Source organism: Hydra viridissima, unplaced genomic scaffold (genome assembly GCF_058129835.1).
Source record: "Hydra viridissima isolate aposymbiotic clone 2 unplaced genomic scaffold, HvirCarnegie_v1 scaffold_1, whole genome shotgun sequence".
In the NCBI taxonomy this organism is placed as follows: Eukaryota; Metazoa; Cnidaria; class Hydrozoa; order Anthoathecata; family Hydridae; genus Hydra; species Hydra viridissima.
Genome location: NW_028324300.1, coordinates 321,713 through 348,018, shown reverse-complemented (window position 1 = coordinate 348,018; position 26,306 = coordinate 321,713). Strand labels below are relative to the sequence as shown.

The 26,306-nt window shown below is 29.8% G+C and overlaps 1 protein-coding gene and 2 pseudogenes across 1 annotated transcript; 2 read left to right on the top strand and 1 right to left on the bottom strand.

Moving 5' to 3' along the window:
• Positions 1-628: 628 nt before the first annotated feature.
• Positions 629-13,045, bottom strand: LOC145181266 (pescadillo homolog). Its single transcript, XM_090091214.1, has 16 exons — positions 12,943-13,045; positions 8,777-8,856; positions 8,398-8,661; positions 8,172-8,265; positions 7,790-7,823; positions 7,621-7,664; positions 2,946-3,035; positions 2,673-2,789; positions 2,479-2,544; positions 2,343-2,385; positions 1,913-1,959; positions 1,605-1,738; positions 1,388-1,513; positions 1,068-1,279; positions 833-972; positions 629-736 (listed from the first exon to the last, which is right to left on the bottom strand). Exons 1-16 carry the CDS (start codon positions 12,961-12,963, stop codon positions 662-664), a joined length of 1,587 nt encoding a protein of 528 aa, XP_089947340.1. The 5' UTR covers positions 12,964-13,045; the 3' UTR covers positions 629-661.
• LOC149892771 (uncharacterized) lies at positions 11,047-12,208 on the top strand (annotated as a pseudogene).
• An 11,912-nt stretch (positions 13,046-24,957) lies between the features above and the next one.
• LOC149892770 (uncharacterized) lies at positions 24,958-25,924 on the top strand (annotated as a pseudogene).
• The last annotated feature ends 382 nt before the right edge of the window (positions 25,925-26,306 follow it).

The window sequence follows — 26,306 nt, the reverse complement described above, 5'->3', positions numbered from 1 at the left end:
GCAACAAGTTTGCAGGTGTCACCCACCGAGACATTCGTGCCAGGTGACATTCCATCACCAGCGGCGCTCCTCAATTTGGAAATGGAATTGTCATATGCTAACACCCAACATGCATTCTGATAATTTTCTGATGTATTAATTTGTAACGCCCTTTTTTAGCATAATGATCATGTTATGTCCTTTTGTAGTGTATTAATCACATGGTATGTCCGTTCTTATCTTGTTTTTTGTTAACAATATCGATACTTGATCAACTTGATATCAAGTTTTTATGAACATCGATAAATGATTTAATATTTTTTGTGGTAACTAATTAAATAAATATACCGTACATCCCTTTTTGAATGACCTCTAATTGTCCAAATTGAAATGAATGTGAGATATAGCAGATAAAAAAACTTTTCGGCAAAGATCATGGAAGGTAACAATTAAAAACGAAAAACGAATAAATATTCAAAAAAGGATGTGTGACAGAAAAGCCATAGCAACTTATTTGGATAAATAGTTAAATGCGTGAAGTTTTTTAGACCAAAAATTTTCCGTGAAAGGTCTAGCACAAAGAGCCAATTTTTCTAAAAGTTTCAAGAAAGAAAAAAAATATAGGAAATCGCGAAGGATAAGCCAAAAGTTATGTTTAAATTCAAATATCAAGCAATCAAACTTAATGCACTTTGTCTTTCTTTTTATGTCGTTGAATTTCGTCGTGACTTTTACGTTTATCATCAAGTTTTCGAACCTAAAATTCAAGAGAAAAAAAAAAAAACGTCAAAAATTTAAATTATTGAAGCTCAAATAACTTATTTGATGAACTTCTAAAGAAAAAAATGTGCACCTGTGACGCCTTTTTCTTTTTAGAATACATGATTTTATCATATAAAGCCTTCTTTTTCCTGGGAAGCATGGATATTGCCAACTTTTTCTCCTCTGCGGTCATTGAGTCAGAATCTGCCTTACGCTTTTCTCCTGTTGAAACTAAAGTAGAAAGAGAGTAAACTGTACTGTTATAAGCTAATCGTACACAAACTAAATTCAATCAAACGCCTATTCGTATATACAAATACTGTTACCTATTTCATCATCAGCTTCGGCATTTTTCTTCAAAAGTTCTTTCTCCATCTCAATTATCTGCCTTCGCTCAGGTGGTATGTAATCGCCCTCTTTTTCTTCTACAAAAGGAGAAAGATGCGGAGGTAACAATGCACCTGGGAGATAGTCGTCTACCGGTAAAAGCTTTCGTGCATTTACACAATCAAACACCCATTGAGGTTGAAGGTAACGCCTAAAAATCAATAAACTTGTCATTCACATTAAAAAAAAAATTTCCGAATGAGAAGATAATATTAGTTAAATATTAACGAAAAATATTTAACCATTTGCACCAGTTCACCTGGAAAGTATTTGATTTTTTATAACAGGTCGATCAACTATTTGATGCGTAATTGATTCATCATTTTCTGAAAACGTTGAACCAATTGCCACTGTCTTATCCCAGGACACTTCTGCACCGAAGGATCTGCAAACATTCAAAGAAATACAATGCTGTTTCTCTTTTTTTTCGAAATAAAAAATAAAGATTGGTATAATGATGCAAGCTGATTTCTTACCTTAAAATGAACACAAGAGCTTCTCTGGGAACTTCTCTGGACAAGAACACTTTCATAGAAGAAAATAAAGACAGAAAATTCTTTTCTTTCTGTGCTTCCTCGGTAGCTTTCTTTTGTTCCTCTGACTCTTTGCTCTAAATCAAGATTCGTTATTTCAAGAAAGAATTAAAAATAACAACAAAAAAAAAAAATACATGTGAACGACAAAATCAAAAGGATGCAAACTCCATGAAGTTTTTATTTCAAAGTATACAAAACTTCAATCGTAAACTTGAATGTTGTGATTTCTCACACATTATGAGATTTACCCCTTCTTCAGCAGGAAACACATCAAAATCAACAGTTTCGTCCGGAACTATAATGACAATTTTAAAAAAAAAATCTCTCATAGAACTTGCCTCAATCATTTCACTTTAGCACTTATCTTTACAATAACAAATGTAAAAATTGCAGAAAATATTTGATTTGGATAGTGGAGAATTATTGATTTCTTTGAGTTTATGACCAAAATACTAAAAAAATACTTTATATCTTAGTCATTAACTCAAAGAAATCAATAAATTAACAATAGCATTACTTTTACTGTAATCCAGTGACTTAATTTTTCATTCTAATTAAATAAAATAGTAATCAGAAGAAAATAAAAGACTTAAATATAACTTGCAAGATTGCACAATATTAAAACTCCAAGAAAACTTTTAACTAAACTTGATAATGTAAGAAAAACTTTCAGCGTACCTTCCAGAGCAGTCTTTAAACTACTTGATAATGCTGCTAATTTCTAAAGAGAAATAAATCAATTGAAATTCTCGGCAAAAAAACCTATTGGTATTTAGGTTTTAAATCTAAAACATGAACAACTTTTTTATTTCACCTCATCATACAGGTCAACATCTTGGCAAAATTCTGTTATTTCATCTTCATTATTGTTCACTTTTAACTATAAATAATAAAAAAACGTCCAGTTTACTAAGTACAAATGATTTAAACTACAATAAGATATTGTGATTTCAAACAGATCATCCTTTTTTTTTTTGACAGGTAGTCTAAAATAAAAGATATACTAACCTGAGGAGGGTATTGAAGGTTTAAGGTGTGGTATAGTTGAAAATTTATGAATCCTAACATTGTTGTGTAAAACTCAATAAATGTGAGCATGATACGGAAATCAACATCATCTGGGAGCTAAAACATAATTCAATTATAATATAAAATTGTTTATGCATAAATAATTTTTAAAAATTTTACATATTGCATTATTACTTAAGTATTTCATACCAGTTAAATGATAAACAATGTGAAGAATTTAATTTTTAAAAAATATTAGCATTAAAAAGAAACCTCTTGTGTAAAGTTGTGTGGGACAACCCATGTCACAGTTTGCTGTTGAATTTCAGCTTGAAAATAAATTCCTTTAATGGATATAAACACCTAAAAAATAAATACTTGTAACTCAAAACTGAAATATCCTAATAACACTGTGATGAAAAATAAACCAAGAAAACTTTATTTAAAATTAATCATTTTTTAAAATTTGAAATGAAAATGAAAATTTGAATGAATAAAGAATATTTAAACACAAGAATATTAGTGCAAATAAAGTAACCAAAAAAAAAAACTCAAAATGAGGATAATACAGTTGAATATATTGGCAAGTTGATAAAAGTCTTTTTTTCTTTATTTAAATTAAACTTGATTACATGCTTTTATTAACAAAGAAAAAAAGATATAGTAAGAAAAAATCATTTAAAATATAAAAAATTAAAAAACTATATATTTTTTAGTTTTTGAAAGACTGGGCTGGTCTGCTAACTAGTTTGTCACTAGTTTAAGAGAAAAAAAGTAAATTGATTTGCTGAACAGACTGGCACAAATTGCAAATTGATTCCATAGAAGACCAGATAAGAATATGAGGCTCTGTGATGCATTTCATGTTTTTTTCATTAACTTTTATGGAGATTTCAAATACCTAGAAGAAAATTACTTTTCTGTGATTACAACTAAAACTTTCCTCCATTCAACAAGATCACAGACTTTTCTAAACATTTTTTGTAATGGGTTCAGTCTATAATTTTTGTAAGATAGGAATGCCCTGGGTTTTTTTTAATAAACTTGATCTATGAAACAAGTAAGGCAAACACATGCGGAAGTTAAATACGGATATTTTATGGCTTTTAGTTAACAAATTTGAAAATTTATCACAAGTAAAAAAACACCACAGCTTCAAAATTTAAACATCATGTTAAAAATAAGTAATAGTATTGATAATTTTTTTCAGACGAAATTTCACACAAAGTATGTATATAGTTTTCTTTAAACATTAGAAGAATGAGAACTAAAAAAAAGGCAACTAGTCCAAGGATAGTTACATCTTACATATACACCTATGTCTTCTAACAAAATAAAATTATCTTCCTAACAACTTTTTCTCTATGATGGTTTTTTTTTTTAAAAAAAAAAGGAGTTTCTTTTTTTTGAAAAAAATAAAAAAAAAAAAAGAAACTTCTTTATCATGAGATGAGCCATAGATTAGTCCATTCAGTCAAACTCCATAGTAACGCTAAGAAAATATTTTTTAGTTTATTACATTTCATTTCATAAGTTTCATAGCTGGTTTAAAAATCCTCTCATCTCTGACCTCTGAAAAATCCTCTCAACTCTGTTTAAATATTAGAAAGATAATTGGAGTGAGGTTTACTTTGACCATATAAAACTCCAAACATCTTTCTATTATGTAAAGAGCTACTCAAAGAGGTTTTGAAAAGGACCTAACATTGTTCTACTTGAATTACTGAGGAGGTTTCAGCAACTTTATTGTTGATTATGTATTTTATTTTTTAGTGCTTGTTACTTTAAAATATAAAATCATAATAAACCATACATTACATCTTAATTTCACTTGTAAAAATTATAACAGCTGATGATTTCAAGAGCTTAAATTCTGAACCACAATAAGTGTCCCTATCCCCAGCTGATACAGATCAATTTTTAAAAATTCACCTAAAAGTACTCAACCGCTGTTTAAATAAAACTATTATTCAATTTGTTGCTACAATAATATTATCTTAATTGTATGGAAAATGTAACTAATAAAACAAAATTGAAAAAAAAAACATTTCATCAATTTGTTATTAAGTCAGTATTCTGACTTAATAACAAATTGATAAATTTCTTTTTCTTTCTGAGGGTTTTTTAAATTTGCTCCAAAGTTCACTATAACAGAAAGAAGTACACTATGATACTTATGGACTAGATTAGTTTTAACATGGCCTACTTAAATACATGGCCTACTTAAATACATAGCCTTCTTTCCTACTTAAATCGAAAAAAAAAAAGGCCAGTTTGAAAATCATATATTTTGTCGGATGGACAAACTTTCTCAAAACAACTTTAATTATCGCGCTGTAAATTTTAATTAAGTAAATCTGGCACAGGATAAAAAATCTTTCCATTGGCTAGTTAAATCTAAACTCTGCTAAACTTCACTAAACTACTTAATTGTAGCTTCTTTTTAACATAGGATAATAATTATGGTTAATAAATGCTTTTAATTATTGTTCCACCTCTAGTTATATTTGTAGTGAAGGTAGTTCCAGTTATTTGTTTTCCAAATACAACGATTAGAGAAAGATATGGGTTAAATTTGGCGATTGAAATTTTGGAACAGTGAAGTACTGTGAAGAAACAAAAATACACAAATTCTCAAAAAAAAGCTTCAAAAGTGTAAAAAAAAAATTCAAACGCAAACTGATTAAAAATGAAACAAAAATAGTTCATTTTTCTGTCTTTTTTTTAAATGAAACAATGTTATCTGCAATAATCGAATCCTTCACTCTCTTTCTTGGTGTTATTAAAGTAAATATTTGAAATGACTGTGTATAATTTCTTTTCCACATTTGATGATTTGAACATAAAAATGGTTGATACCCTTCTCTACTGCAAAGAACTGTATATTCAGCACAATGCTGCTTTACATTATTGCATTTTGAGACTGATAAATAACATCAAAAATGTGATATAGCATAGTTAAACTGTCACAGACATATTCTAAAAGCAGTACTGATGGAGTTATTAGCCCACCTCTCAACTAATAATTTATATATATAATCAGTTGACTCCTGTTGAAAATATTTAGTACAAAGCAATTTGCAACATATTCTCAACTTCTTAATCAATTTTTTGGCAATAAAATCAGCAATAACTGACAACTTCACAAGAATCATCCGATAAAGTCACACAATCGAAATCTTTTTGATCTGCTCCATAAAGGATCTAAAATGTTGTATATATTCATCAGCATTGAATCATTTTCAAAAATGTCTATTCCTTCTTTTGTTAAACTTTTTACTTGGATTATACTCTCACTATAAATAACATCTTTCAAACTGATAAGGAATCTGCCACCCCCCCCCCCCCCCCCATTTGAAAGTATAATCATATTTTTTTTCACCATGTGTATCAAGTATTATTGTAAAAGAGGAAATATTTGAAGCATGATTGTCAAAAACAACACCTTGAACATTAAAAATATTTTTAATTAAAAATTGAGTCAGGTTAAGAATTTCAGACTTTAACCATTGCTATGACAACGCAGGAGATATTTTCTTTCAAACCAACTGTCATGAAAGAGACGATACTTCTATAGCATTCATTTTCCTCACTCATCCCAATAACATTGCCACCAGAATATTCAGTACATTGTTGCAAATATATTTCATCAAAAATTATTATAAGATCTTTTGATAAGATCCCATTTTCATGTAGCAACTTCAAAACTTTCATAGAACTATTTCACCTAATTTAAGCTTGCCTAACAGTGATATAGACGGGAGTGGGAATTCCTTCAGCAGTAAATAATAAGTTTGTAGTGATGTGTACTGCAACATCAATACAAATTCAAGAACATTTGTAGAATGAATTTGGTTTTTTTTTATTTGGTGACTTTTGAGTTCTTCAAGAATAGAAGACAACTTTTCTTTTTCTGTGCTAAAACGTGAATTGAGGTTTTCCAGCATACTCCTTTTTAACAAACATTGGTGGGTTACTCTGAACCAAAGTGGTAAGGAAACTGGAAGATTTTTATAAAAAAGTTGGACATTTTTTGATACAAAAGGATTCAGCAACTTCAGATATGCGTAAAAAAAACAGAAGTTGACAAATATATAGCCTTGACCATAAATACAAATAATGAAATGTTAGAAGAATTTGTGTTCACGTTTTTTCATCCGGTAATCGTTCGTATTTGTTCCCTCATATTTTTTCATTTTGAATAATTTTATGGAACACGACACAATCACCAAACTTGGAAAACAAATATCCTGCTGGTGAATCAGCAGCTGAAAGGAAACTAAGATCTTCAATAATATCATTTGATAAAAATTTCTGATATTCACTTCTTGAAAAATTCCTTTAGTAGTTAATTTTCATGGTCCAGATATAACTGGAAGAGAAGCAGTTGCTATGCTAGCCAGGTATAATGTAGGAACAGGCTTTAGGTTAAACAGCAAACAAAGTCGTTTTGCTAATGCTCCTTTATGTATTAATTTTTTCTCAAAGTCTTTTAAACAGATCACAGATGATTTTGTTACAGTTCAGAAATTTCTATTTACAAATCTAAATCATAACATTCTCAGATCATCATCTTTTGTAAAAACAAAAACTGGAACTACTTCACCACCTAGATAATTGGAGGTACAACTAACAACACAGCATTTATTAACCATAATTACTATCTATTAACAAAAAGAAGCTGTAATCAAGTATATGAAGTTAAGTGAAGTTTAGTAGAGATTAAGATTTAGAAAACTCAAAAGTTTTTATTTTGTGCCGGATTTACTTATTTAAAATTTATAGAGGAATAATTAAAATATATTAAGAAAGTTTGCCCATCCGAAAGAATGCAAAATTTTCAAACTGCCCTTCTATTTTTTTTTTTCAATTTAAGCAGGAAAGAAGGCTGTGTATTTAAGTAGGCCATGGTTTAAAATAAATTAAATAAATTGAAAGTTACAATTACTTTTTTAAGAGATCTTGAGGATATGATATAGTGCTGAAATTCAACTAAAATAAAAAAAACAATTTTACAAAAAAAAAAAAAATTTCTATAGTTGAATCCATTATATGCTCTAAAGGCGTAACATAACCAAACAAACTTTGGTGAAAAATCCAAAATTTTATCATCTTACCGCTTAAACGCTTGCACTTTTTCACGACACTCATCTGAGAAAAAAATAAGAAATCTTTAGGCAAATGTAAATAATCAAAATTTTATTGTTTTAAAAATGTTCTTTAGTGTACTGCTCAAGAATTGTGTTAAATGATGCATTAAATGATGCCTTAATTGATATATGAGATTTGTAGTAGCAACCTCCATAAGAGAACTTATTTATTGTACACTATGGTAAAAATTTACAAACAAAACAGCTTTAAAAGAAATTGAAGCTTAAAAACTTATAGTAATATAAAAGGTTTAAAAATATGAAAACTTTTTTAACCTCTTCTCTTGTAAGTAGACTATTAGTACTTAAATAGTTTTTTTGAAAGTTGCATAAATGTGTTTTATCTAACCTCAATTTTATCAGTCTGAGGTAATCTTGCAAATAAAAATACCATACAAAGAGCATCGTCCAAATCTCTTAAGGCATCAATGAATGTTGGGTATCTAAATGAAGCTCAGATTAAAGCAAGAAGCATTAACTTAAGACAAATGATGCAAACCACTGCTAACATTCAATATTTTACATTTATGTTGGGAGATAAGTGTAAGAAAAATAGCAAAAAAAATAAAATGTACCTTTCTTTAACAATGTGATCTAGAGTATAGATTGGTTTATTTTCTTCCAAGTGATTAGCATCACTGTATTCTTCTCTACCAATTGCACGCTTTAATTTTCTCATGAAAACTTTAAACTCTCGAAATTTATTCAGCACAGGCTCGTGTGCTAAGAACTGAATATCTTTGACATAGTAGTAAGTTTTATAGGCAGTACTTCCTTTCCCTACTTTCTTTCGATTTCTTGGCTCGCGTGGATATATTCCTTTCAAAATGCATAATCTCCTTTACCAAAAATATGAGTATTGTTAGATTTATTAAACCTATAACTGCTTTTTCAAAAATATAACACGCTTGTCATAAAAATATATTAAGCCAAAGCCATTAAGTAAAAAGATACCGAAAGTCTGGTAAGCTGAGTTGCAACTTTTTTAGTGCTTGGTTTCTGTTAATATAATTTGTAGCAGAACCACTCTCTCCCTAAAAATATTATTCATATCTGCTTATAAGAACTTTTTTTTACTCATATGTTTATAAATAAATATGAATATATATATATATATATATATATATATATTCTGGCTATTTTTAAAACCTTAATTTTCAAAACTCTGATTTTCTTTTTGACTAGTAAGAAATTACTTTGAGAGCTCAACATAGCAATTTTTGTCATTCCAGCCAGTCATTGACAATTGATTGCTCATAATTTTCCATTCAAACTGGATTTAAATCTGGAAACTGTAAGCACTACTCGATCTTTTCTACAACATCTTAAGTGAACCTATTTTTTTGTTTCTTTTGTTGTATGCTTGGGATCATTGTTTAGCTGGAAGATAAAGTTTTTTCTTGATACTTATTTTCAGAAGATATGATATTCATTTTAAGAATGTCTGTAAATGTTGCGGCATTTATGATGTTATCAATAAAAGTTACTTTCTCAACTCCTTGCCATGACATAGCACCCCAATCCATAGTTTCCAACAACGAATTTCACAATTTGTCTCATGCAGTTTAATTTACACCCTATACATTATATATTGGCATACATCTCAGCAAATTCAAATCTTCATATGATTTGTTTTTTGGTCAAAAAAGGTTTCTTGCGGACTAGCCCGCCACGAAACTAGTCTTGCAGACTAGTCTGCCATTAAACTCTTGATCTCTGATCATGTTTCAAATAGTCTGTAAAGTGACTAATATGATCTTCTTCAACCTTTTCTGCAAACTTTCTAGCAGATTTTAAGTGATTTTTATTAATTTAATAACATTTCTATTAATTGATTCAGCTGCAATTGATTGCAGTTGTCTGATTCTTTTTGCCACAAATCATAATTAAAAAAATGATTTCATTTCAGGGTTGGCATTAAAAAACCCACCCAAAAAAACTCAGTTAAAAAAACCCAAAAAAACCCAGTTAAATAAACCCGGGTTTTTTTGGGTTTTTTTAAAATAATATTTTATTTAAAGGATTCCCTTTGCTTGGTTTTTTTCTGTGATTTATTTATTTCAGAAAACATTTAAACATAATTATGACTAATTAAAAGGTCATTATTATTGAAAAGAGGATATGGATATGATCAGAATATAGTATTTAATAAGAATCAAAACTTTTAAAATACATGATTTTTTTGAAATATTTCTGAAAAAATAGTTTTAGTATTTTTTACAATATACTTTCAGTGATCTCAGTGGCTTTCATCAACCATATCAAAGTCAGGCCTGTGTTCTATCTTACAATATACTCAAGAAACTTTTATTCAAACAGTATTATTATTTGTGTAGCATTAAGTATATTTAACTTGCATATTTCGATGCAATATGTGTTTTTCAGAAAAAAATCTTTATAAGAATGCCATTCAGAAGTGGAAGGAAGAAAGGATGGGAGTGGAAGGAGGTCAGTGAGATAGAAGGGGACAAAAATAGTGTTCAGTGTGACCATTGTTCAGAGAAGATTAGTGGAAAAATTGAAAGAGTTCGTATTCATTTGGAGAAGTGTTAAAAGAGAAAGGACACTGCTGAACAAGAACTAAGACCTGGAAGCTCAATGAGCAATATTAGCCTCTTGTAAAATGAGTCAGATACTTCAATTTCCGAAGGATCTATTATGTCCAGCTCCACACCAGCAAAAAGGTTTAAAAGTAGTAACTTAAATAACTTTGTAGGTAGAACATCAAATGATCAGAAAGATGTCATTGACATGCAAGTTGCCCGGTTTTTTTTTTAGCTCTAACATGTCTTTTAATTCAGTGGAAAATTGTGAGTTTCAGAAACTTTGCTCTCTTCTTCGTCCTGGGTATGTCCCACCAAGCTGAAAGAAACTGGGTGGAGATCTATTAAATGAAGTCTATGATGATCTGTCAGCTGGGATAAAGAACGAACTGGAAACCAAAGACATATTGGTAATTTGTCAAGATGGATGGTCTAGTATTCAGAATGACCCAATAATTGCTCACTCATTTTATGATGGAAAAAAGAGTTATCTGTACAACATAGTTGACTCAGGATCAGAAAAAAAAACTGCAGAATACTGCATCAAAATCATCAATGAAGCTATAGTTAGCATAAAAAATGATTATAATAAGTTTGTATTTGCTGTCTGCACTGACAATGAAGCTAAGATGAAGAAAATGAAAGAACTGATCAAACAAGAGTATCCTGATATGTTAACATATGGCTGTAATGCACACTATATGAATTTGCTAAAGAAAGACATTTGCAATTCTTTTTCAACAATTCTAAAACAGGTTGTGGAAGTTCAGAAATATTTTAGAAATGTGCATATGGCCCATGGTTTGTTAAAGAAAAAAGGTGGATGTATGCCTCAGCTGCCAAATGAAACACGCTGGAACTCTCAAGTTGCCTGCATTGAGACATACCAGAAAATTATAACTTCTACGTGGAGATCTATGAAGAGAAGATGGAAGTTTTTCCAGCCAATATTGGAAGAATAATTGAGAATATAGCCATCAAACGTGAGGCAAGTCGCCTTCTTAGTGAAATGAAAAAATTGGGGATTGCCTTAGACAAGATGCAGAGTGATTCTTGTCATCTCTCTGACCCAGTTCATATCTGGTATTCATTTCAGAGCTATCCATATACTATAATGCAATAAAGAAGAGATTTCAAGATGCTGTACAACCCTTTCGTATTTTGGCGTATATAACTGACCATAACTATGTAGATGATTACAAAAGCTTCATTGATAATGATAATGAAAACATTGCAGAACAATGGTTAGAGGAGAGAAACCCTGATTTCTTGGGCTTACTATACAAGTTTAACTTGAAGGACAGGGAGGTGTTCCCCAAGCAAATGTTCTCAGAATCACTGAAGGTTATCTCTCCATCAGAATGGTGGAACATCATAAAAGGAAAGTTTACTAGATCTCAAATCAGGGATAAAGAGGTTTCTGCCAATTTCTGCAGCTTTCTAGCTTCTCTACACTCCTGTCCTGTTAGCTCAGCCTCAATTGAGAGATGGTTTTCAACCTTTGGATTTGTCTGGTCGAAGATCAGGAATCGTCTTGGTGCAGATAAGGCAATGAAACTTGTGAAGATTTACAAATCATTTCATAATAACTCAGCAGCTGACAGCAGTTCCTGTGATGATATTGAATCTGATCAATAAGTAGGTAAGTAGTAGGAAAAATCGTTTTTAACTTCAGAATAACCATCTAAATTCTGAAAAAAATTCTATTTCTATTATTTAAGTGTAATTTATATTTGTTTTAGTTTATTCTTGATGATCCCAGAGGAAGCGTTTAACTGGAAATCTGTCAAAAACATCTGAAAAGCTGACAAGAATTGAAAATTATTGTAATAATCAAACAAAGTAAAATTATGTAAGGAGAATTTTATTTACAGCTCTTCAATTTATTAAATTTTCCTTGTAAAAGCTCTTTTTAATAAATAAATATAACTATTACCATGTGTTTTTAACTATTATTTTGAAAAAATTAAATGTATAAAGATAGTTTAAATGCAAAATAGGTATTATGTCTTTCATTTTCTAACCAAAAAAAGCTATTTTTAAAAAAACCCAAAAAAACCCAAAAAAATCCAATAAAACCCAATAGAACCCAAAAAAACCCAGTGGGGTGGGTTGTTTTAAAAAAAAAACCGGATTTTTTCCAACCTTGTTTCGTTTATACATTTTTTTTATTTACTATCATTTTATATTCTATATATAGTTAAATAAATAAAATTTCAATTACAAAACTTTCAAAGACTTACCCAAAGTTGAATGAATTCAAACAAAATTTTATTTGGTCCAATACTTTTTTTTTTGCTCACAATGCAAATTTAAATTTTAAATTGATCAAGAACAAAAGCAGGTTAACAGAATTATATCAGGACACACTTACATTACTGATAACAATAGGATTCAAATTATATATATATATATATATATATATATATATATATATATATATATATATATATATATATATATATATATATATATATATATATATATATTTATATATATATATAATATACCTTTATAATATATAAATGCATGTATTTACATGCATTAACAAAGAAGTTACTTCATGAGAGTTGTTACCTTTTTTTTCATTTTACCCATCTCTAGTTATTTTGCTGCTTAAAAAATTAAGATTTGTTTTTGACAAGTACTGTGCTTTTTTGATTTGCTAAATTATAAAAATAAACTAAAAATAAACAAAAGGGAAACTACAGACAGTGGAATTTTACCATTTAATACTTTAAATACTCACTTTACATAAATAGATAAATACATACATACATACATACATACATACATACATACATACATACATACATACATACATACATACATACATACATACATACATACATACATACATACATACATACATACATACATACATACATACATACATACATACATACATACATACATACATACATACATACATACATACATACATACATACATACATACATACATACATACATACATACATACATACATAAAAGTATATATTTGTGAGTATTTTCAGACAAATGTAACAGGGAGCACTCACAAAAAATTTGTTAAGCTATTAGCTCATATACTTTTCAGCCAACATTTTATATCATCTATATTTTTTTTTTCAAAATCTCCTTTTACTTTGTACATTAGCATAAAGGGAGAGATCAATTTATTAAAAAAAACAGAGGTTGACTAATATATAGCCTTGACCGTAAATACAAATAATGAAATGTTAGAAGACCTCGTGTTCACATTTTTTCATCCGGTAATCGTTCGTATTTGTTCCCTCGTATTTTTTCGTTCGGATTTAACCGGAAGAAAAAATTTCTTTATTTTTTATTTTAATGTTTTTAAATATGTAAGAATTTATTTTCATGTCACTCTTGATACTTGATTTTCAAAGAGTTTTTTTTAAATAGATTTTATAAACCAAGAATTGATTCTTTAACAATTACTCAAAGTTGTAGAACAGGATTACTCATTTGTTGCAACTCCAACTCTCCTTATGCTTTAGAGAAATGTGCTTTTTCTTTCAGTATGATGTCAGCGGACGGTAGTTGTTGACTTCTTTTCGCGACGAACCACGTGGTTATAGCCTTTTCTGCGTTTTCAAAATTATCATATGCGTTTTCGAAATTCGAAATAGGGGAAGTGGGGGCAAAACCGCATATGGAGGCATAACCGTTTTTCAACATTTCCCATTGAAAAATGTTACCTAATATGGCAAAAAGTATACCATGCGTCGGTAAATCAGTTTCCTTCATTTCGATTATGTCAAAAAGAACGCCTGTTGCGTTTCTGGGAAGTTGTACATAATAATGTCTATTTTGATAAAAATATTTTATTTACACCAAATTTTTCCAGACCTTTTTTTTTGAGGATTAAGCAATATTTTGAGGATTAAACATATTTATTATCAGCATTATTTCATTAAGTAAAAACCGTTTTTGACATCGGCATAACTTAATGAGCAACCTAAGAAAATGCATTCTTTCTAAAAACTGTCCTTTAGGGCAAAACCGCATAGACGCACAGGAGGCACAACCGCGTACTTTTGATGTTTGTCATCCTTAGATAATTATGAATAACAATAATCTTAATTGTCACACTTAAATGCTTCATGTAAAAACTTAAATAGAAATAGTATTATTTTGAAATGTCGGAAATAAGGTTTCGAATTTTTTTATTTAATTTTTATAAATGAGTCTTTAATTAAAATTTAAAGCTAAGAATATAAATCGATATCTTTTTATATTAAGTATAATAAGATACCGATTTATACTCTTAGAAATATATAATAACATATATTACATTACACAATATATAATAATCACTAGATATACATAAATATAATATTTATGTATATCTGGTGATTATCATATATTGTAGGTATATAATTATGCATTTCCTAATTTGAATATATATATATATATATATATATATATATATATATATATATATATATATAAGGGTGCGGTAGTATTTTTCACTAAGTCTAATTTTTGTGTTATAACATTTTCAAAAACCGTTTTATTTTTTTCTTAATTGCAGCAATTTAAAGCTTAATGATGTGTTTATCGAAATACACTGTTAAAAAAATGCATGCTATTTTTATTTTCATATTCCATTAATCTAAACGTTACGGGGGCTGTTATGCCCCCATTTCCCCAACTGTTCGAAGTTTCTTCCGTTTAAATTTTTTGCCTTTTTTTTTATCTGCGAAGTCAATAACTTGTCTTTATTGTTAGGCCAGGTTGATATTACATTCTTTTCGGCCACCTTTTTGTTAGGCGTCCCTTTTTCCCGGTTTTTTATTGCCTTGCACTTTTCTATTAAAGATTTGTTTGGAAGTCTTCGATTTACGAGCGCCATGCTTAACATGAAAGAAACAATCAATTTCAAAGAAATGCTTTTTTTTAAAAAATTTAGAAAATAGAATGTTCTCGAAACAGTCAAAAATGCAAAAATCCCTTCGCATAAGTTCTGAAAGTTTGGTGAAAAGTTCGAGATAACGAGGAAAAATTGTCCTGGGGACCGAAAATATTGTTTGAGATGCCTAATAGTTCGAGATATTGAGCTTCGGGACATTGAGAGGATTTTAGCATATGTAAACGAAAACATTCAGGCTATTATTTGCAAGAGAAAATTTTAAATAGTTGTGTTATAAAAGCAAACGCCACCTTATCAGTTAGCTCCAATCCAGATTCCAGATGTTCAAAAAACTTTTTATTTTATTTATTTTTTTTTTATGAGCAATAATTGTTGCTGAAAAATAGTAAAACATTATTTATGGCAAGATTTAAAGTACATCAGTTTAAATCATTAGAGATTTATTTTCTCTGAACTTAACAAAGACGAAGTTGTAAAAGAATGCAACGAAAAACGTTTTTGAAGGCCAGGCCTTCCAAGAAAAAAGCTTCTTAAAATCTCCATACGATTTTCATCGTCTTTCACTGTCTGCAGCGAAATTATTGATTCTATTTTCCTAATCTTTTCTTGAAGTACCTAATAGAGTAGTGATTCGTTGACATTTATCACATTAATTGCACCAACAAGTAATGAGATCATTTTTAAGAAAATTTTTTGACTGAAATATTAAAAAACGTGAATATTATTTATGATTATTTTCAACTTTTAAAATTCAAATAACTTTTTTTGGAGTAATATGTTTCTTCAAAGTATTGTCCATCGTCAGCTACAACTTTTTCCCATCTTTAAGACAGTTACAAGATGGTCCGATGGGATTTAACGCTAAATACGCCATCTTTTGTAAATCCCTCAATACTTAATTGTACCTCCCAACAGAATAACATTTCAGTAACCTGCATGATTATTCATGCTTGTTTTTAACTATTAATGATTTATGTATTTCACATATTTTTCATATATTTGTTATTTAACATGGACATGCCTTGGGTTTAGCCAAAAACTCGTCAACATGTTTGATTACTTTTTATCAACAATTAATGAACAATCTCAGTTTTTGATGAATTGATATTTTGAATATGTTAAACAAAGTAAATAAAGTTTAAACAGCTTCCGGAACAAAGGAAAAGCGATTTACACTTAAATAGTTGTTTGGGAAATCGAAAACAAATTTGAGAGGTATCATTAAAACTTCTTATAGAAACCAGCGATTTTAATTGTGTGTAAAACAATAGCTAGGTTATCCAAAACATAGGTTCAATGGAGAAATGGTTTGGGCTACGGTAAGGGTTGGGACCAACCTTCATTTTGTTTCTCGTTAAACTGTTTAGGTTTAACAAGTTTAAAAAATCACGTGACAATTTTACTTAAAGATGCACAAAGTTTATTTTTCAGCAAAAACCGTTTTCCGGAATTTATTTTTGAATTCCGTTATTTTTTAGTGATTTTTCATATTTAAACTTTTTAAGTTTATTTTTCGCACTCAGTATTTAATTCACTTTAAATAAAAATTACTTTTAGTTTTTTTAAACTTTTGATACTTTAAGGGTTGTTTCAATGTTTAAAAAAATCATATTTTGGTTTTAATCCTTTCAAAGATAAATGTTAAATTTCAATTAATCATATAATTATTTGAATATAAAACTAGAAATAGAAAAAAAGGTTTTTGAAAAGTATTTTTTGTTTCTTTTTTGATTTCTTAAGCATTAGTTGATTTGAGCATGTGGTCACAGAGGTCGCCTCGAATTTTTTGAATAACATATAGCTACTGCGAATCAACTTTATTGCCATACAAAAATACACAGGCGACCTTCTTCAAAATCATTTTTACTATTATGAGCGTTATTCAAAAACTGGCTAAATGCTGTGTAGCTCAATAAAATACGGTATATGAAGATTCGGTCTCAGGAAGTAAGGGTATCACGAGTCACGACAATGCCAACCTAGCTGACCCAAGAACGGCACTCTATGGGGTGATAGCGTACACATCAGATACCCTTTGATGCAAATTTTGAAAACATTTTATTTTGTCCGCGGAAAGTAATTTGATTTGAATGCTCAAATTGAGTGAAACTTTGACTTCATAGTGCGCCAATAAAAACACCTGTAGAATGAGAACCACTCTACATCATTTAATAAAATTTGGTGCAAGTGTAGCCTACAGCCACACCAAACTTTGGATAAAACTTCACTCGGATTGGTTTACGGGTTACGGATTTATGGCAGCTTTAGTTTAAATTTTGTCAGTTTTTTGCTACATCTACCTCAAAACATTACCAATTACCGTGATATTCGATCACTATTTTCAAAGCTATGGTTACATGAGTGTTCTACTATGTAATACCAATAATTTCTATTGTAATTGTTTAATTGCTACATGTAACGTTTTCATTTTATAGACCAAAGTATTGATTTGCTATTTAAAGGTGGTTTGACTTGGTTTATGCATAGTGTGAAAATCTCGGCATTTCCTAAGGTAATAACTACTGTCAAAGTGCAAATAAACCTTACAAAAAAGGACAAAACCTGGTAAAAAGACTACCAGTTAGTAAAATAAATAAAAAAATGCGTCTCTGTAAACATACCTTTTTGACTGTTGAAACCTTCTTAAATAGATTTTCTTTCAAAATTAAGTGATGAAATAAATGTTAAAATCCTTTTTTTTTTAACATTGTATTATCATTTAATAGTATCTAATAACAATTTGAGAAGTGTTTTTTGATTTTCTCCACAAAAAATTTATTAATAAATAGCTCAATATACTCTTTTAGTAAAAATACTCTACAATACTATTTTTAATATAAAAATTCATAATTTTTAAATTAACAGGATTTAAGGATTAAGTTAGTAAAAATGTTTATTATAAACTGTAAGCTATTACTTTCTGCTCCTTAGCTCTAATAACTCAAATTATGCTAGCAGTTCTTTAAAGATGCTTACTGTTTAGATCAGTTATGCAGCAAAACAATCTTTCTTTGTACTCTGGATGATTATTGTTTCGCTTATACCTTGATCAATATTGATAAAAATCTTGAAGAGCAGTTTCGACAGTTTGTTCACTACAGGGCTCCTGTTGTAATAACTTGCTGATGCAAACTTGGTTTACAATATTTTCCACAACAATGTGAAAAATATTGGAAACCAAATTTGTATCAGCAAGTTGTTGCAGCACATCCGCATTTTTAAGAAGCTTTCTGCATTCATTTCCTTCGAACTAGCCCCCATGATATGAGCTAAGTTAAATGTGGAGGGCAGCTGGCCACTTTACAGCAGCTCAAAGCAGTTTTGAGGATCTTGAAAAGATGATTGACAACTCCTAAGAGGAGATGCAATTCCATCGATGAAATGGTTTCCAAAATCAGAACATTGTCAGGCCCGCTTATGATTGGCTTTTGAATGAATGCCGAACAGCATTGCATAAGCAACATTCCCGCCATATTGCTGAAAAGACTCGAGGCTAGGTTTGATTGAGCCCAGTGTTCGCAAGTTTCCAAATTCGGTAAAACACTTAGATTAGACATCACATCATGTGCTAGGGTGCATACTAGAATGGGTTTGAAGACCACAAATTATATTTGCAACTTTCATATCACAAGCCAAAATTAGTTTAAGCCCATTTGCATTAATAAGTGAACAGATTTACTCGATATTGTAGTGAGTTTCTGGCAGTTTCTGATAACGCAACAAGAATTTGTCTCTTGACTCCAGTGTCTTTACGAGTCCTTTGAGTGAGAGGCTATTTTTGTGGCGGTGAACTGGTTTCATCCCTTTACTCAGTATCACCAATGCTTAGACAAAACTTGAGAAAACCTTTGCCAACATCTATTCCCAGCAAAATAGCCACCAGAAATTTTGCGAGATTGAATAACATGATTCACAAGACTTGATAAATCATTGCAGTGAGCAACAACCCGAAATGCACCAAAATCTCTTTTTCCGTCAGTGATTTTTAAGTCACTGCAGGTGAAGAAATCACTTAAGTGTTGACCTGCTCTTAGGAAATTCACGTAAAAATTTGGCTCTACCATCTTGCTGCTTGATGGTTGGTTTATAGTTTTGACCAGTTCTTTTAATCCGTTGTTTAACAGGTCCATATTTATTTGTACATTTTCAAGAGCTGGAGTGGTCAATTTTGGAGCACTTGATAGTGACAGAGCACTACTTTGACCTGAAACCAAAACATGCATATTTTATGTTTATAATAAACATTGCTTAGAAAGTTTGATAAAACTTTTAAATAATTCGTTTTTAAAGAGATTAGAAACTTGTCAAAAATATATTTCTGAAATCTATCAAGCCTCATTTCCTAATAGCCAAGACTTTCTTTCAATATATGCATATAAAAATTATTTAAGCATAAATATTTACCAGGGATTATTGTAATTGGAGGTCCGCCGGATGTTTTAGCAACTCGAATAGTTCCTCCCGGGGATAATTCTTTATTAGAAATAACTCGAGATACAATTTGTTCGGCTGCTTTGGCATAAAGTGCTGCTAATGATTGAAGGTTTTCTCAGTATTTTATTTTAGAGCATTGGTGTGGCAAATTTTTCCTAAAGGTCTGAGGCATGTGCTGCTGCCCGCATTTGGTTCTTTATCAATGATGGTTTGCTCTTCAAGAGGTTGTTTTTCTCGCAGCTTTGAATGACTAATTTGGCAGGTTAGGCAATGACACATCCTGGCTTTTGTTTCAAGCCTCACTTGTATTGACTTGTATTCAAACTAAGGGGGGAGTGCAACTTCTTTCCCCTCTTGTTTCCTGAGCAAAGTAGTTCTGTCCAATTCGCAGAGTCCTTATGGTACCCGAGAATCACTGATATTGATCTTGGTCTTGTACAGTTGGCATATTCGATCTGCTTGGAAAACTTTAAGCTGTCTTAAACATATTTTTAGACAGAGAAAGCCCACAAACTTTCGATTTTCATTATGAATGATTTGGCACTGTGTTATTCACAAAATCTAACTTTACTAAATCAAACACTGCTTTTTACAAAACTTAACCTAAATTTATAGTGGATAACAATCCACTTAACATACTTACAATTATTAACATACTTATAATTATTTAAATTAGTGAAACTTGTTAACAATTATTAATGACACTTAATAACAATTAATGACATTTGTTTACAATTAAAATACAAATTTAACATAATTATAACTACTTAAATTTTATCACACTTAATGACAATTTAGAAGAGATCTTATTTGATGAGACAGTCCTACAAACGATTTTTAATGCTCTTCAAAGGAATTTTTTCTCCCCTTCATAACATTTCTCTCTTCAAAAATTTTTACACTTTTAGAAAACTTTTGGAAGAAATTTTCTCTTTTTGTGCCTCTGCAACTATTTTTATAAAAGTTTTACAAATTTTGTTACAAAACAACCCTTATATGTAAAGATTGATTTTCCTCAGACTGGCCCTCCAAATTTTTTAGCGGTCAGTTATCTTAGTTATCTAAATTTTTTGTCAATTATCTTAGTCAATATAACAAATATGTGGTTTTCTCTCAGTTTTTCTGTTTTAAGAGAAATAAATATTTTTGTTTTCTATGAAGGTATCCTTAAAAAAGCTTTTCAATAATTTTTTAGCATTTTTATGCATTTTGGCAGTAGTTTATACCTTAGGAAATGCCGAGATTTTCACTCTATGCATAAGCCAATTCAAACCACGCTTTAAATAGCAAATCAAGTGAAGTTTTATCAAAAGTTTGGTGTGGCTGTAGGCAACACTTGCACCAAATTTTATCAAATGATATAGAGTGGTTCTCATTTTACAGATGTTTTTATTATAGTACTATGAAGTCAAAGTTTCACTCAATTTCCGTGGACAAAATAAAATGATTTCACATCAAGCGTACACATCAAGATACCCTGTGATGCAAATTTTGAAATCATTTTATTTTCCGCGGACAAAATAAAATAATTTCAAAATTTGCACCACAGGGTATCTTGATGTGTACGCTATCACCCCATAAGAGTGGCGTTCTTGGGTCATCTAGGTTGGCATTATAGTGATCCATGGTAACCGTGGAAGTTTTACCTGCTAATGGCTTTTATAAGTTATCAAAATGATACTTTCACACTTTGTCAACTTTTAGTACATTTGTTTCATCAAGGCACATTTTCTTAAGAGAACTTGAGTATCTTTTGGAGGATGGAGATAATTATTTTTTTAGGTTTAGCACATACGAATCAATTGTAAGGTAGGAGGTGATGGCTAAAGTGACCAATCTGAGTTTTAGAATGAGTAGCTATGAAGAGAGGTGTGGATGATCGCACTGTGTATAGTATGATGTTTGTCCTGTTGAAGATATGAAGTGGAATTAAATAAAATAGAAAAGTTACAAAGACGATAAGAAGATTTTTACCAAAAGACTTTGACCTCAAAAAGAATAGTAAAATCTGATTAGTATTTCTGATTGATACATACCATCTCTGATTGGATATCTGACTATCTCTGATTTTTTCTCTATGAGAAACATCTGAAGTCCAGTGAATTTCAAAGTCCAGTGAATTACAAACGAAAAGTAGTTAGATATCTTTAAAGGAGTTCATTTAACGTTTTTTCTTCGATTGCTATAATTAGTTCTTCTTGAAGTTGAGGAGAAAAATACGTGGTTGTCATTTTTTTGGCTTCAGCTGTTGCAATATGTTCAGCAATTTGTGTATTTCAATGATCAACTCTATAGTTCCATGAAAAATGTTACTTTTCTTACTGTCCAACAAGCCACTACCCCAAACTACCCCTAAGAGCGAAGCTGTTTTTAGCACAAAACAATATGTCAACAATAATTTCTAAAATCCTTCTTCATCAGTTCTTTTTTGAAAGTTTATGTTTACTGTTTTTCACCTTTTCCAGTTTCTTTCTGTTTTGATTCCAAAATGAATAGCATTTTCTGTGTTCTGAGCTGTTTTCATGCTCTTGCTCTCTATGATTAATTTTTTTCCAATCAGAAAAGTCTTACTTTGCTGGTTGATGATAAGATGTAACAGAAACAGTAAGTGGAACCTTTTGAAATGTTATATAACATCCACAAGTATTGAACTTTTTCACTATTTCAAAAATTCTTTTGATGTCTAACTGTGCTGGAACATCGGCTATCAGATCATCGGCTAAAAACTGAAAAGCACCGGTGTTGTATTGTTCTAGTCCATGTTTCACTAAACAGTTTCTTTTTTATCAGTAATTATCAGCCATGTCACAGGGTCATTTTTTTAAAACTGAAAAAAAAGATTCTTGATTTTTTTGAAATGTCATTGACAGGTTCTTCTGCTAGATATTGAGTCTAGAATGCGATAAGAGTGCGACGAGCCTAGAAAGGCTCCTCTATAAAATATTGATGCTAAAAAGCGATACCAAAAGTTTGTATCATTAGCACCATTTTATTGATTCGGGTAAACATTTATATTTTCGTTTTCCACTTTGTTTTTATCAAACACAAGCTATCACTTGAATGTCTTTGGAAGCTTCTTGTCAATTTCTTCTTCTTTTTTTTTATCTTTTAAATGTAGCACCAGATGGTCTCGAATAATAGCGAAAAATATATTTTTTAATTAATGGAAAGTACGGTTATGGGTTAAAACGAGAACAGAAATTACTTTGAAACTCTATTAAAATAGTATGAAAGCTCATATTAATGCAAAAACAACAAGAAATTTTAAAAAGTTAATGAAAACTAAAATCAAAAAATCAAATAATGTTTTCCCAAACTAACTCTAGCAATTACACTCACTATAATGTTAAACAAACATAAACAAAACAAAGACCTCTCTATTGAGCTCTACTTGGGATGGTCACCCCTTCTGGCGTCGATTGAAGTGCAGTTTAAACATGTCAAATGTTATTTTTAAACAACCTCTATTAGGCTTTAACTTTACAACTTATATATGATGTTTAAACAAACAATTTATGTATAAAACAAATATTTATACAAAGTATATGTAAATACATTATGATCACTCTTTTGTTACACAAAGCACAAACTTACTAAGCACAATAGAAGCTTGTTTTATTCGTTAATTTATATATATAAATATGGTATATTAAAAAAACATATATATATATAATTTTATTTAAAATAATATTTTATATAAAAAATTAAAAGTAGTTTTCATAAAAATGAAATTTGATCTAATCTAGTACCTTTATAGTCAGCACGCAGAATTTTGTATATCAGTCGTTGTCCGTTGTATTTTCTCCAACTATTGTATGTAATTGATTTAAAGCATAACTTTTATTTATGATATTTACAATATTCGCTAAGTTATTTTATTTTATTAATTGTGATAAAGTTTTCATGATTTTAATTTTCGCGTAACTTTTCTTCTCATTCGTAATAAATCGCATAAACGTTTCATGGAGGGTTATTCAAAAGTTTATAGGCAAACTATTCCAGCTTTTTATAGTTTACTCAGAAAAAATAATTTCATCAAAAGAAATGGAAGGACATTTCACCTAGAGGAATGTTTTTAGAGGTAAGTGGGAGGTCATAAGACCCAAAGATTTTTTTGGTAATATTATGATTTAATACTTATGTGCGTACTCCTTGATCGAATTACAACTTTCATCACTATTGCAGTTCATTTGTTATTTTTGAAAGTCCTTAAGGAATAAAACATCAAAATTTTATTAACAGGTAAATTTCTTGCAGATGATGAGTTGGCCTAATGACAAATATTAGAAAAGCTTTTGGATAATCATTCAAAAGACATGTTGTTTATAATCTAATTTATTTTCTTCTTTTTCAGGGTGTTATTAAGAATGAATCTGAAAGGGTGGGCGTGGTGTGTTGGTGGCGAACAGTGGAAGCAGTATATCCCACTTGCTAGCAATCGCCATTAAAACTTTTTTTAAAAAAAACTAAATTGTTTCTGTCATAATCATAAAATTTAAACTCTGACACATTGGTCAATACGCATATGGCTCAATTTTATTTAAAAACAGCCGCATGATATGCAGTTAAGTGTTTGACTGGCTTCACCACATCCACTTGCTGGTAGCCACCACCGTTATTAGTGGCCATTTTAATTTTTTATAAATAATCATACATCACCTTTTTTTTTTTTTTTTAAGATTAATCAAATAAAAAGTTTTATAGCATATAATTAAAAATGTATTTTTAAATTAAATCGTTAAATAGAAGTCGTCGTCGTCGTTTAGGACTATTTTTTAATTTTTTTTTATAAACAATATTTTACATGTTTATTTTCTATTTTCAGACTTTCTTAATAGGTTTTAAATAGTTTTAAAACCAATTTTACATTTAAAACTAGGTAGCTAATACCAGGTGACAACTAGATGGCTGCTAAATTTGAACTTGCTACTATTAATTAAATTTCAAATATTTTATTCAACCAATCAAATTAAAGATGGAAAGTGGAAAAACCTCTATGGTCAAAAAAATACTATTATTACATATTTTTGACTGAAACTGAGGATCAAGTGCTGGTTAACTATAAAATCAGAGCACAAAGGAGAGCTCATCCTGTCACCAAAGATGCCATTATATCGCTTGTATTCAGCCTAGTGTCAGATGAACGTTTGATGGGGGTAATAAATAAGGATAGGCCTCATCAACAGTGTCAACCGACGTAACGTGTTGCAACAAGTAATTAAACAGTGGTTGGTGGACATTAGAAGTTACTTGGCGGAGAGAGACTTCTAGATATCCTATATGAACCCCAAGCGTAATTTTAACATCGATGAGTCCGGATTTCAATTTTCATCCAAAGGTGAAACGTTTTGGCTGAAAGAGGATAAAAAATATTCCTTACACCACGGACATGGACAAAGAAAGAATTATAGTTTTAGTTATGTAAGTTTATGTTAAAGTTATTGCTAATCTTTCTATTATTTCTTTAATGCTTTTATTAATTTTATTTAAGCACTTTAAATTGCTTTTAATTTTACATATCTTAGAGCATGATAGCATAGCATGAGATCTTAGCATGATAGCATGATAGCTTAAGCTACTAGTTTTTCTTTAGAATTTTTTTTGCACATTTATTACAGCAAATATTGGTACTGACGAATCTCTTCCTCCCCCTCTTATTATATATGCTAACCAGAGAATCCCCATGTGTGTATATTTTATATATTAGAGTATATAATGCCTCCAAATTTAGTAGCTGTTAGTAAATTCGCTAAAGGTTATATAAACCATGAAGTAGTCTATAAATATTCAAGCAACGCTTTTAACTAGTGGCTAACAGATAATAATATTCAAAGACCAGTCATTGTTTAGACTAACAAACATGAAGTCAGATACCACTTCATTTAGTGAAAAAGCTCGCAGGTTTCCAAATAGTTTTAATCTTCATTCCACCTAATACCACTCATTTCATACTGCCACTCAACGTGAGACTATTTGGCCCCATGAAGAAAAGTTGGACGAAGGTTGTGGACGCGTTCCACCTCACCAATCCTAATGGGTATGTTTAAAAAGAAAATTTCACAGGTCTTTTTTTTACCTTTCTATACCCAAAGCATGGCTGTTTCAAAAATAAAAAAAAGCCTTTGAAGCTTGCAGTCTGCACCCATTCAACGCAGACAACCCAGACTGTTCCAAACTCACTATATATGAAGCTCATTCTAACTTTCATTATCATTTCATTCTAACTTTTATTATTATTTTATTCTAACTTTCATTATCATTTCATTTTAACTTTTATTATTATTTCATTCTAACTTTCATTATTATTTCATTATAATTTTTATTATTATTTCATTCTAACTTTTATTATCATTTCATTCTAACTTTCATTATAATTTCATTCTAACTTTCATTATAATTTCATTCTAACTTTCATTATAATTTCATTCTGACTTTCATTATCATTTCATTTTAACTTTTATTATTATTTCATTCTAACTTTCATTCTCATTTCATTTTAACTTTTATTATTATTTCATTCTAACTTTATTGTTTAATTTCATTTTAGTAAAAATGTAATTGCAGGTTGTATTTTATTATTAGATGTTAAGTATTCAGCTTTTGTTATATGAATGTGAAAAAAAAAAAAA

What these genes read in the sequence shown, in the direction of transcription:
- LOC145181266 (XM_090091214.1), bottom strand. Translation starts at nt 12,963, where the DNA reads ATGGGTAAAATGAAAAAAAAG. An exon ending in CTCAGCTTACCAGACTTTCG is followed by an intron (nt 8,662 to 8,776) that starts GTATCTTTTTAC and finishes TTTTTGGTAAAG; the next exon opens with GAGATTATGCATTTTGAAAG. An exon ending in TGTTTCCTGCTGAAGAAGGG is followed by an intron (nt 1,739 to 1,912) that starts GTAAATCTCATA and finishes ATCTTGATTTAG; the next exon opens with AGCAAAGAGTCAGAGGAACA.